Source organism: Dromaius novaehollandiae, chromosome 17 (genome assembly GCF_036370855.1).
Source record: "Dromaius novaehollandiae isolate bDroNov1 chromosome 17, bDroNov1.hap1, whole genome shotgun sequence".
NCBI classification, from domain to species: Eukaryota; Metazoa; Chordata; class Aves; order Casuariiformes; family Dromaiidae; genus Dromaius; species Dromaius novaehollandiae.
In genome coordinates this window covers 3,405,558-3,418,079 of record NC_088114.1, presented here as the reverse complement: position 1 = coordinate 3,418,079, position 12,522 = coordinate 3,405,558, and the positions used below count along the sequence as shown (strand labels likewise).

The 12,522-nt window shown below is 45.5% G+C and overlaps 2 protein-coding genes across 3 annotated transcripts in view; both read right to left on the bottom strand.

Moving 5' to 3' along the window:
- Nucleotides 1-18: 18 nt before the first annotated feature.
- Nucleotides 19-9,352, bottom strand: VPS33A (VPS33A core subunit of CORVET and HOPS complexes). Its single transcript, XM_026114591.2, has 13 exons — nt 9,209-9,352; nt 9,027-9,092; nt 8,601-8,728; nt 7,866-8,055; nt 6,929-7,045; nt 6,073-6,247; nt 5,107-5,300; nt 3,180-3,306; nt 2,937-3,004; nt 2,179-2,316; nt 1,364-1,501; nt 1,023-1,191; nt 19-456 (listed from the first exon to the last, which is right to left on the bottom strand). The coding sequence occupies exons 1-13, from the start codon at nt 9,308-9,310 to the stop codon at nt 263-265; spliced, it is 1,806 nt and encodes a 601-aa protein (XP_025970376.2). The 5' UTR covers nt 9,311-9,352; the 3' UTR covers nt 19-262.
- A 127-nt stretch (nt 9,353-9,479) lies between these two features.
- The window catches only part of CLIP1 (CAP-Gly domain containing linker protein 1), an 87,309-nt gene continuing 84,266 nt past the window's right edge, over nt 9,480-12,522 (bottom strand). For both annotated transcript variants that reach the window (XM_026114494.2, XM_026114501.2), the window contains 2 exons: nt 11,159-11,283; nt 9,480-10,499 (listed from right to left, as the gene is read on the bottom strand). In XM_026114494.2, coding sequence (XP_025970279.2) covers nt 10,277-10,499; nt 11,159-11,283 — 348 coding nt within the window. In that variant the 3' untranslated portion in view covers nt 9,480-10,276. The remainder of the gene's footprint in view (nt 10,500-11,158; nt 11,284-12,522) is intronic.

Sequence of the window (12,522 nt, the reverse complement as noted above, 5' to 3'; positions counted from 1 at the left end):
AGACCACAGGCAGTGACATCTCTTTCTCCTATTGTTTATTTCATGGATAGTGCCTTTCAGCACTGTCTGTAAGGAAGTTCCACACAGCAGGAACACCAGAGTGCAGAGAGGAATGAGGGTAACTGTATCATGAACTGGTCTCGGGAGAGTCTCTTCCACCATCATGTTTCTCTGATGTCTAAGTAGCCATGCTAGAAGACCAGAGACCCATGTGCCTGCATCACACATGGCCTCTCAGTTTTGCAGTCTCTTGCCACAGACCCTAGAAAGGGGCAGGCTCCAGTTTTTCCATCAGAGATTTGATCCAGCTTGTTCCATTGATCAGTTTTGTGGTGGCAATGACATATTCTGTGCCTCCATCTTCCATTTGAGACAGAAATCTCAGTGCAGCTATTTCTGCGTATGTCACGCCTCCCAGGAAGAACACCAGAGTGACTCGGTTCTCACCATGTTGACCTGTGTATTCAAAGAGATTTTCAGGCTGTCTTAGTTTTATTTTAACATTTCCTATCCTTTGCCTGTCAGTCAAACTCAAAATGTCCTAAAATAAAGCTAGCAGCTGAATTAGAGGAGAAACCTACTGGGCAGAGTACCAGATTCTGATATGCAGGCTATATTCCCAGCTCTGTATTTTCTTTTCAGGATATGCATCTGTCTGCTCAGGCTTAGTACTACAAGAGTGATGTTGACCTTTGTAATGTTATTTACTAAAATCTCAGTATAAAGTTTAGCAATTATTTTAGTACTCTGATGAGAAGTTAAACATATCTACAGCTCTGTATTATAAAGATGCATTTTAAGTATACATGGTGCTGTTCATTAATAGGCTGAATAGGTCACTGGCAGTTTTAAAGAAGTCAGAAAACTATCTGTCAAGAACAGGCTAGGCAGACCTAATATTGTGGTGGGACAAGCAGATGAGCTAGATGCCCAGGCTCTGCCAGTCCTGACGCCTGTTTGCCTCATCTCAGCCTAAGAGAGATGCATGTCTCTCTCAAAAATGAGGAAACAACAAAACTTACGCTTTTTCTGAAGGCCAGTAGGTAACTGTTGCCTCTCCTCAAAATGGGGACCTGGCAGCATCTTTAAAACCTCTTCTATGCTCCGCCACCCTGGCCGAGCCAGCAGCTGTGCCAGGCGCACACTCAGCGGAGCGTAGCCACTGTAGACGTAGGAGATATCGTTGGGATTCTGAGAGAGAGAGAGGAAATGCAAGAAGCAGGTGAGTGCTACTTCATACTGGAAAGCAAAGCACCATAAAAATTAAACAAAAGTATGGTGGTTTTACTGCTGCACACAATCCTGTATTGTTAGATGTGGTGGTCACTGCATAAACTGACTGGAAGCTGAAGTGTGTGTGTACCTGTTCATTAACATCATCCATCCATAAGCGCAGGGTTTTCCTGATCGTTGGGTAGTTGTTCCTGCCACTTGTCTGAGATTTCAAGAGTCCAGCCTTTTCCAAGTTGTTTAAGGTCAATATATGTTCATAGCCATAAGTCTGCAACATGAAAAATTTGTCTTTAATACCACGCCCGCCTGTTCAACAACAAACGTTAACCTAAGTGGTGTACGAAATGCCTACTCCCCCCCTCACAATACAAACTAACAAAATTCAATAATGCAGTTGTTCTGAAATCTAGATATTCACCATGATGGTTCCCCAAAATGATGATTCCAATAGCACTGTCCCTGAAATCACTGAGCAGATTCATCTTAACTCATGAAGGTAGCTCACTGTGAATTCACAAGTGTGCAGAGTAGAAATAAACACTTAAAAACATTTTCATGCATTATGCTGAGACAACATCCATCATAAAAAAAAGAAAAATATAGCTTTCAGATAAAAAGGCCAAAGGTGTTAGTTTAAAGAGAAATTTTTGGTTAAGACTTCTCTAGACTGTATCCCACTTAGAGCATTTAAATCATGACAGCAAAGCATGCAATGATACAACATCTAGGTACAGAGAGAGGTTTGTAAGACAGATATAAGCACCTATTATGTCACAGTTGTCAGCCCAAACACAAGCCCTAGTTCTGCAGCCATACACATCTGCAGTCACACTGAACACACTAGGGCTACACATGTAGCTGTCTAGAATGCAAGCGCTGTAGAATTGAGCTTTTCATGAGGATTTTTATCTGAAATATAACAACCCAAAAGTTATATAGCCCAACCTGGAGAATCTCTTTTTTATAGTGGTCCAGAACCTTCTGCTTCAGTCCACTGTTACATACAGATTGCAAGCAAACGAGACGCAAGATCTTGATTAACGGATGTTTTTGAGCAATGCAGTCTTCAATATAATTGTTAACCTATGGGAAAAAAAAAATACATAAACTATTAGCCAAAGGTTTGTTAAAGTGCCTAGCAGACCTGGAAAGAAAGATCTAATTTTACCTAGTTTCACCATGCAAAATAGCAAGAAAGGGAGTGCAACTGCTCTCCAGGTAGCTTAAGACCATCTTTTAAATGGTGATATAGCATTGGTTCCACCTATCATCTTTCTAAGGTCTGTTGATTCCACAATCAATAGCTAGACTGTGTCTGATGCACTGAAAAAGTTCTGATAATGGTCTTGAATTTTTCAGTGAGCCCTCACAGCAGGTAGTGCCACGGTACAGGTCAAAGCACTCGAGCTGGGTACTCCTGCATTACAGGCAGTGATACGTAACTGGAGCCTGGCAGAGCACACAGTATGGCAACCTCCAAGGAGGCTCAGTGACGCACGTCACTTGGAAAAGACTTCCGTAAATGCACAAGGGGACACACACACACAAGAACTCACAACTTTGACACGGGAAGGACACTATCTAGATCAGATGTTTCCACTCTTGCTCTTGAAAAAAAAAGAAGGGGGGGCCCTCCCCCCCTCAAGAAACATTTTAAAAAAGAAAAAAAAGGCAAGAATCACAAGGTGTCATTATCTACCTACCTTGTCTGTGTCTATTCCAGACATGAACTCTTGTTCCACTGTTAAATTATCAAAGAAATCTTCTGATGCTTAAGGGAAAAGAATGAAAATCAATAAGCAACTGACAGCTTATTTTCTACATTTAACATTTCCAGCAGAGATGTACCAGTGGGAACAAAACCAGTCTTTGGAAAGTTGAATGATATTGGTCAAGCAGTCTTGCATCTAGATACACTCAAATCAGACTATTCAATGAATACTCACTGGTGATGTCTTTGATGAGTTCTGCAATTGAGGTGTGGTTTGCTAGAGAACTCCTTGCTGCCTGCATGTGTGGCAACTGTGAGACAAACTGCTTAATCTCGCCGACGGTTTTAGCGTGGTGTCTTTCCTAAAGAAATTCATCGCCTAGGTTAGGTCTTGTTCAGTATAATTAGCCACACACCAGCTAGATCATTTCATCGCACAAAAGTTCTTTACTCACTGCTTAAATTACAGAAAGGTAAAATATGTGAACACCAGTATACAATACTGTTTTTTTTTTCAAACAACAGATATTGTTAGAGATGTTTGACCTTTCAGACAAAATAATCTAAGTGTTCAGGAAAATCACAGCATTACCAATAACTGCACTTCGATAATTAGAGGAGATAGCACATAATACAACAGGAAAGAGGATCTCAGCATTACATTGCTTTTTTCCATTATAACAGAGTTGCCAGACACTTTTCTCTACCTTTTTCTGACTTCAGCCATCACTATCTGTTCCTCAGTTTCCCAACCAGCAAAACTCATTACCTTTTTCATACAAAGATGAATTACTTTGCTAGCTGCCAGTAAATGTGGCGCTTTAGGCAAATGCAGTCAGAGAAGGGGGCACATTACCCCTCAAAGCAGTATTCGAAGGTGCTGAGGAATAGCAGGATTTGCATTTCTCTCAAGAGGAGGTGCCCGCCATTCACTGTGCCTGGCTGTAACACTGTCCCAGGTTTCGAGCAACTGTCTGATGAAGCACAATGCAGACTTCAGCTGTCAGAGCAGTCCAAAGGTCTGTATTTCATTTGGGCTACTTGGCTCTTGCTGCAACTTGGAATAAAAATAGTAATTTGACTTATGTGTGAAGGACTGAAATGGGCAAGTGCAGGCAGGAGAGTGATAATAATGAAGCCTGCAATTTAAGAAGTCCTCTGCTGCCAATATGGTGCTGTTTCATTATCACCTATTACCTCTGACAATTTATTAAATTTCTTTTCTTAACAACCAATATGAATAATCCAGCCTTAAAGCCTTCAACGCTAATACTGCAGTAATGCACATTTACTAGGAGATAAGCCTAAGCACGCTCCATTTGAGTTATGGTACCACTACCTTGTCTTAAATGTGGCAGAAGTGAAGGTGCAAAGAAACATATCAAACAATACAACAAGTTGTCTTGAGAATCACCATGTAATCTGAAACCGCAAATGTGTAATCTCTCTCTCTTCACAAATTATCAATATGATGTTTCCAAACAAACCCACAAACATGCCCCATAGCATTCTCCAGCTTTGTCTAAGGTAACATTTGAGCATCAGTTTAGAAGTCAAACCTCCTGTAAGACAGTTGGGTCTTCCACATTCCTAGTGTTTTTAATGCTAGCCATAATACTTTATGAATATGCATTCCAGAGTTTAATTTCTTAAAGCCGTCTCCCTCCATCCTCAGGGAATACAAAAGGAAAAGCAACTTTCAGCTAACAGGTAACGACAATAAAGAGAACTGGATCAGCATGCTAAAACTAACTTTTGGCCTCTTGCAGACATAAATAGCATCTAACTATTCTGCAGACTGAAGAAAGCAATTCCTATTCAGGGAACTGTGGGCTCACACAGCAGAAATGCAGTTTAGGCTAGCTTTGAGGACAGCAAAAGCCCCAGAAGAGAGGTCTGGGGAGAGCAGAGGATCTGCATTACATTTCTTAACAGGAGATTTGACCAACACCTACTCAGAGCAGTTGAAGTGGAGCTGATGTCGTGCCAGGATGGGGGAACAGACCGGAGGAACTTCTGAGGACTATTTTTGTTTTCTCTGGCTGGGGGATTATTGCATGGCAGCAGCTCAAGCTGCCAGCTGCAGCCCCGCTGAACACAGACCATGTCTGTACCTGATGACCAGAATGCCCAAGGGATGCATGGTCAGATACAGGTCTCACCTCAAAGGCTGCTGAGATGATCTTGGCTTTCTTGCTCAGCACTGACCCCACAGCATTGAAGTTCTTGTCGCGGATTTCCGCGTACAGCTCTTCAGCAGAATTCAGCTGGAGCTTCTTGGGTTCTGTGGGGAGATCTTTGCCACCCTCACCCTGCTTCTTTGGGGCAAACTTCTCAGGAGGGAGTTTCACATACGCTATCAAATGCAGAGAAGTAACTTCCATAAGAACTGGAATTTCACCACAAGTTAAGAAAAGCAGAGCATAAAACTTGTCCCCTGATCTGGAGACGTTTCTGAGCAGCAAAACCAACATAAATGCCTTAATAACAATAACAACTTAGTGTATATATGGGAATTAAGGACAGTCTCCTGTACTCACATGGGAACCCACAGACCTAGATACACGCGTATCAGAAGTACGTACACAAGTATCAGAATCCAAGCACTCACTATCCTGTTTCCAAAGAGGTTCAGAGGCAGCCTTCCAGCCAGTCATCAGTACAGCACGGGGAATTAAAAGCTGTAAATGCCCCTTTGCAGTTCTTTTCCTACCCTTCCAAAGAAAGGGGGAGAACCCTGAATGGCATTTCACAAACTCTTCCCTTTCCCTCGGTGTGGCGCAACACGAACAATCCAGGCTAGAGGGTGAAGGCATACACTACAATTTCCATTCCCACACTGTGTGTTCTCTGTCACCATGTTTGCACCCAGCTGACATCCAAAATGTCCACATTCAGTAACATGCACCGCGGTCAACTCCTCTTCCTAGCTAAAAAGAGGAGCAAAGCTGATCTTGATGGGCTGTAGCTTGGCATTGCTAAATTAAGTGTCTGACCCATCCCCCTAATAACTTCAAGTGAGCTATTCCAACATCACTGCCATGTAGTGGAAGCAGAAATCCACTTGACACACTGCAGCCTGCTCCAGCACACCAGAGATTTCTCCCCCTTGGACCTGCAGTACTCACTGTTCTGAATTCCGTAGATTTCATCAATCAGCCCTTCGTACGTCAGCTGTGTAGCTAAAGGTGTCAACAGATCAACATTACGGTCCAGCAGCAAGAGGGTGTCAAAGACAGGAAATATCGAGTTCTGGCTTCCAGGGAACTCGCGCTTCATCCTGATCATCATATTAGCCACGTGCTGAAAATAAACCGCATTGGTCTGGTTATGGTGCAGGCCACGACAGACAGATTTCTAGGCTCTACAAGCACGTACTCACGCAAGTATGGGGACGCGGTCCTGTGTAAGGAAAGCGAATGGCAAGAGGTACAAACTGACTGACAGGTGAGGAGCAGGACAAGCAGACACAAACCAAGGCCTTCTCCACTAGCTTAGCGTGACAGTGACAACTGTGGCCAAGACACTGGGTTCCTCTCAAGCCACTCCCTAATTACAAAAGGTAGCAGCTAAACTGTAGGTTGATCAGAGAGGAGAGGAAGAGGACAAGTGACTTACATGGAGAGATGAAAAAGATAAGGCATGAGCAGTAGGTTGCACATTTCCCTGTTTGTTCAGCCTTTCTCATGCCAACAGAGCGGCAAAGTGTTAAACTCCACAGAAAGACAAGTTGCTGGAAGCATAATGGTGTAACTAAGAGCAAGATATACGAAATGAGATAATTCCCCTTGACAGCCAGATTTATGGAACAACAAAGATTGTTTTGGCCAGAGGTGACAAAGACCTGCTGGACACGATCCTGAAATTCCAGTATGACAAGAAGGGTCCATGGCTGGATTCAAAAAAACCTCACAGATGTCAGTTAACCACACATTCCCCAAGGCAGTTCTGAAGAACTAGGTCAAGCAGCAGCATTTGCCTTACCCGGGCACACTCCCCCTTCCCAAAGATCTGAGGGATGGTTCCATAGAGAGCCTGCAGTGTCATCAGCCCCTTCGCTGCATGGTACAGACTTGTCTGGTCACTCTCCAAGTAACATTCCTAAACAACGAGAAGGATTCCCAATGGAATCGATCTGACAGAGATGCTTTCACAGCTGAATGTGGTCCATGTGAAGAGTTCAGACGAGACATAAGCTAGGAGAAAAAATACTAAGGCCAGTGGCAAATACAGACCTTAACTGTAGGTGCTATTAGTGTGTTAATCATTTAATCAAACCATTGTAATATTTTCTGACCACACACACTGCTCCCAGCTTGACGGAGTGGAGTAACAAAGCCAGAAAGTGACTGCAGAGAGCCTCTCCCTCTAATTAGGCCAATCTGAGAGCATGGCACCTCACGACAGTGGCTGACAAGCAGCAACAAGCCGTGACACGTCCTCTTGGCTTGACTTAATAAGGCTGAGACAGCCAAAGAAAGTCTCTCAAACATTTCCATCCCCAAGTGAAACGTTCTGAGAAAACAGGGTACACAGCTGGTATGTGACAGTTGTTAATTCTCGGTACAGCTTAGCACAAAACAGTAACCATTGCACTGACTCTTCTGCAGCATGCTGACTGACTGAAACTACACCACTTCTTTGTAACAACTTAAATATTTTAAGCCTTATGAATGTTCAATTTGTGAAAATAACAGCAAAAATTTATAGCTAAGATATAGCTTGGTAAAATGATTCTTTCCTCAATGTTTAGTTGGTAAATGAACTGAGAAGTTCTGACTCACTAACACTGAGAATCAAACCACACCTCTGCAAGGCCTTTTATTGCTGCGGGAATAACTGAGAAACGTGTTGAGAGCCTTTCTACCGGACACCAACAGCCGGATACGTGTTTTTTCTTGAAGACGAGATAAGCATTTACCTTGAACGCGCTCTCAGACTCCATGGACAGCAGGTCTCCATCAAAGGGTATCAAGTCGAGGCTGTACTGCTCTCGGTGGATGAAGGATCCCAGCACGCCTTGCTCCTTCAGCCACTGCTCGCAAAGCAGGCTGCGCCGCGGCACGAACAGGATGTGGAAGTCCCTCTGCGGAGAACGGCCTCTGTCTTCCCTGCAAGAGTCACAGGCAGGGCACAGCAAACGGTAACTCAGCCATGCTGATTAGCAGCACAGCACAGACCGAAGGCTGAACGCGAAGGAAGTAAGAACGCTGCGCCCAGGTATTATTATCAACTTTCATTCCTAACTTTTTATGTCAAATTATTTTGTACCTAGCCACACTCGCCCAGAGCCACAGGCATGAAACCAGGTGAAGGCAACCTCACTTTCCCGCAGTTCTCCAACAGCGGGTCATTCAAAGCACGACTCATTACAGCTAATTAAAAGGAATGTACAGGTTTCCCTCTGCAGCTCTGGCCACAGTGACAATCCCCTCTCCCTCCCCAGGATGTCTGCAGCCCTGGAAGCGGCTGCAGCGCAGTGCCAGCATGAGCACACGGTTCCCCACTCCGAGCCCCAGCAGGGCAAATCATGCGGCAGGCTCTCAGCCAAACCTGTCGCTTCCCGCGGTGGGAACGCGAGACAGGGTCCTTGGGAAGAGAACCCCGAGCCGGCTCCTCCACAGCTGCCGGCTCTCCGTCTAAGCATTATCTGTACCTGAGCACGTTGTCTGTAATTATATCCATTAACTCTAGCTTGGGCCTAACGAAGAAAATGATGTTCTTGACATCAGCCTGGGGCAGACGGCCTGGCTTGAGGGTGAACATCTTTTCCACCTCATGTTCCTACAAAGAGACCAGGGCATTATTCAGCTGCAGGTACCTGCTTGGTTTTCAAAAGAGGATAAATCGGCAAAGCTCCCCAGCCATCCCATCACCATCAAACCACGTCGGAGACGTTCCCGGCAGCACCACCTCTCCTCAAAGGTTGTCTTACCTCCTCTGCTTTCGAGCCTCCGCCCCGCCAGCTCTGGTTCCGCGGGTTACACGGCAGCTCCCTAACACTCACTGCCCGTTCCCGCAGCCCCGCCGCGCACACGCGGGGCCTCCTCGGCCCCGGTGTCCCCGAGCCGCCGGCGGTTACCTTCAGGAGCGAGTACTGCGCGATCAAGCCGAAGGGCCCCGTCAGGTACTCGTCCCACACGATGGCCTAGGGAGAGCAGAGAGCGCGCGTGCTGCGCCGCGGCGCCCGGGAAGCCTCCCCGGGGGGCGGCCGGCCCCGAAGGGGGACCCGGGGCGGGGGGAGCGGGCCGGGCCGCCGCTCACCTTGGAGCCCGCGCACTTGTCGAGGAACTCGCGCAGCTCCCGGCGCCCGGCCTCGCGCAGCGCCGTCAGGTTCACGCGCCCCGAGCTCAGGTGCGCCGCCATCGCCGCCCCGCCCCGCCCTTCCGCCGCCCACGTCACGGCGCGGCCGCGGCCCCGGCGCACGGCGGCCGCCGCAGCGCGCAGCACCCCCAGCGCACAGCGCCCCCGCGCGGCCCGGCGGTCCCAGCTACGCCGCACCCCCCCTTGCTTAAAAGACGTGCACGACAACGCATTTTTTTTCCAAAATATACTTTTAATATATATACGTATATACACACGCACACCTCACGCACGCACGCTATAGAGAAGCTGAAAGAACGCAAACGGGGATGTCGCACACGGTTTGGGCTACGCACAGCAGACGAGGTTCCTACAGAAGTCCCACAGCAGCTTACGCTTTCTTACCTGCTTCGTGATTTTTGCATGTCACACTGCAAGTCAAACGGAAAACAAGGCACTAGGGCCGGCAGGGTAGTGCACCGAGCTCGTGCTCATCAACCAAAAGCGCAATAAAATAGTTAATGAGTAAATGAAAATAAAGATGAAATATTTCTCAACCCATTCCAGTGTCAAAAAAGCGTAAAAATCTACATGTACAAATGCAGCCTTAATGGTTTAGTGCAAATATGAAAATTAACAGCATAATATTAAGGTATTTAAATAAGCTTTAACATAACTGCAGCACTCTTCTCCTATACATGTTTTCCCATCAATAGATGCAAGGGTAGGGGGGCAGATCTTGTTAGAGATCATACAAACCCAAAAGCTGGGAAGAAACAGCATAAAATCATTCGTTAAATCATTTATTTATATTTCACTTAAGTTTATTAAAGGGGAATAAGGTATTTATTAGTGGAAGAGCAAAATATTTATCAATGTATTGATTCTGGAGTGGATGGGTAAGGAGAACAGGAGCAAGGGGTCAAGAAACGCTGTCCCTTTTCCTGACATCTGCACACACAAATGCTGGTGGTATAAATCGTCCAGTTAGTGCGTACAAACAGTTTGTTCTCCTGGCCTTGAATTGCATCAGAAGGTCTCGTCGTCATTGCAATTGGTTGTCCAGTGCCCGAACACCTCACAAATATCACAATAGGGGCGCTCTTCTTTCCTGCTGCCGTGGTAGGTTGAGTGGGGAGGGTCATCGGACATCTGTGCCTGGGTTGGACAGTCTTCAGTGTCATGAAGATCAAAGCAATCGCAGATATCACAGAAGAGGCGAGGTTTCTTCTTTGACTGGCTTTCTTCCTCACTGCAAGATCAGTACCGTACAAGTCAGGCAGGATACTTCTCCTCAATAAAGGAGAAAGGCCGACTCCCCTGCCTCACACAATAAGCTATCTCATAACTATTAAAGCCAAGAAAACCCCACGGTGGTCAACAAAAACAAAAAATTACAAATACACTTCTGAAAATCTTCTGACACCTCCTGCAGTACCCAGATTCCCCTATGCTGTAACATTTACTAAACAAACTGGATCTTTTTGTGTAAATGGATCCACAGATATAAATACTATTAAAACCAAAAGTAAACTGTTCAAAATGTTTTTTATAGAAGAGATCTAAAGGTAGAATATTGCAAGTAGGCTTGAGCTGTTTTTCACCGAACTGGATCCCCACATCCCAATGCAGCTACTAGCCTCTTAAGAGCAAAGACTCTTCTACTGAATCTGGAAAGGGACAACCAAAACCGACAGCAAACATGAGAAGATACACCAGCGTTTACCACAGAACTGCAGTTTTTTCACCACCAGATTCACAGTAGTAATGGACCTAAAAGAAGGCTGGATTCAGTCACCCTAAATTCACAAGAAAGTTATGTTTGTCTTTCACAACTGCAGCTGACAGAACTGACTGCTAGCAACAGCTTCTGAAACACAAACCCAGTAAGTTTTCCTTTAAGATTTATACCTGTCATAATTAATTAGCTCCTCTTCATTGCCATTGAGGGCTGCTTCACACATTGTTTGCACCTTCAGCTTCAGTTCTTCATTCTTCCTTTGCAGATCTACTATCACTGAATTGAGGAAGTCAATCTAAAACATTCAAGAACGACAGTCAGCAGGTTTAGGACTGCACTTCCAGAGAAAACAAGCAAAGAAACACCCCTCAAAACGACATGTACCTATCTACATTAATTCTGACCATCCGATCGTTGCATTACAGAGAGGATGTGGGGAGACCGAGAGAATGGGGGGCAGGAACGGTAAGGAGTTTCCCAAAGAACCTTTGAGACCCTCCGTACAACTTCTGTCCAGGGAGCTAACTAGTTCCACCCAACATGCCTGACAGGTGCCGGTGGGTCTCCACCCACCACCGATAGATCAATTTATTTTTTTAATGCTGCACTGTAGACATAAAAGCAAGCTGTATAATCCTGAGCAGAACAGCACCTGTGTTTCTTTGAGCCTGCAGTTCTAGTGGCTGCACCAGGGGTGACTGGGGTTACTTGGAGCCACCCCGGAGGGGGCAGTGGGACAGTGCAGCGCACACATTCTCTCCAAACATGTCTCCCAAAGCAAGTTTGAGCCACAGAGATCAGCAGGGCAGCACTGCACAAACATTGCACAAGCTGTCTCAAGGCTGAAAGACGAGTGGTCAAGTAATGCACAAGAAACTAACATAGCAAATAAAAATGAAAGAAGCCGAGAAGCAGAACAAACCATATGCTGATTGGAAGAAAGCGTTGCCAGCAGCAGATGAATGCAAGGGGATGCAAGGAGGAGGAAAAAAAAGAAAACAGAAAGGTGGTTAGTATGTTAGTTATACTACTTCTGATCTCTGCATAGACTATGTTACTAGGAAAGACATTTTTATCCAGGTAACTGACATCAGTGATCTAACAAGAACTTTTATAATATACAGACACTGCTGTTGCTATAACCTTGTTTCCCAGGCATTTGTTGTCACAGGCAGCCTGTTGCTCAGCACCACTTCACATGTTCCTCCTGATAATCATACTCTTTCATAAATGTTTCTCTTAAATATGTTACCAAGTATATTCTAACTAAGCAAATTCCTTACCCCATTGCTGCCAACTCTAATTCTGAGTAAGTTCTGCATTTAAAAATAGCAAAGATAAACGTTTTCAACCGCAGAAGCTTAGACCTGGCATCAGCACTTGGATAGCCCCTTTATCCAAGATAGCGAGCACCACGTTTCCACAGGCCGCAGCTCGCTCCTCCTTCGTGTCTGAGAAACCTTTGGAAAGAACAAACCTGGAGAGCGCTACGAGCGTGCTCTGCTGGGCTGCACCTCCCCACAGGGCTGCGGGT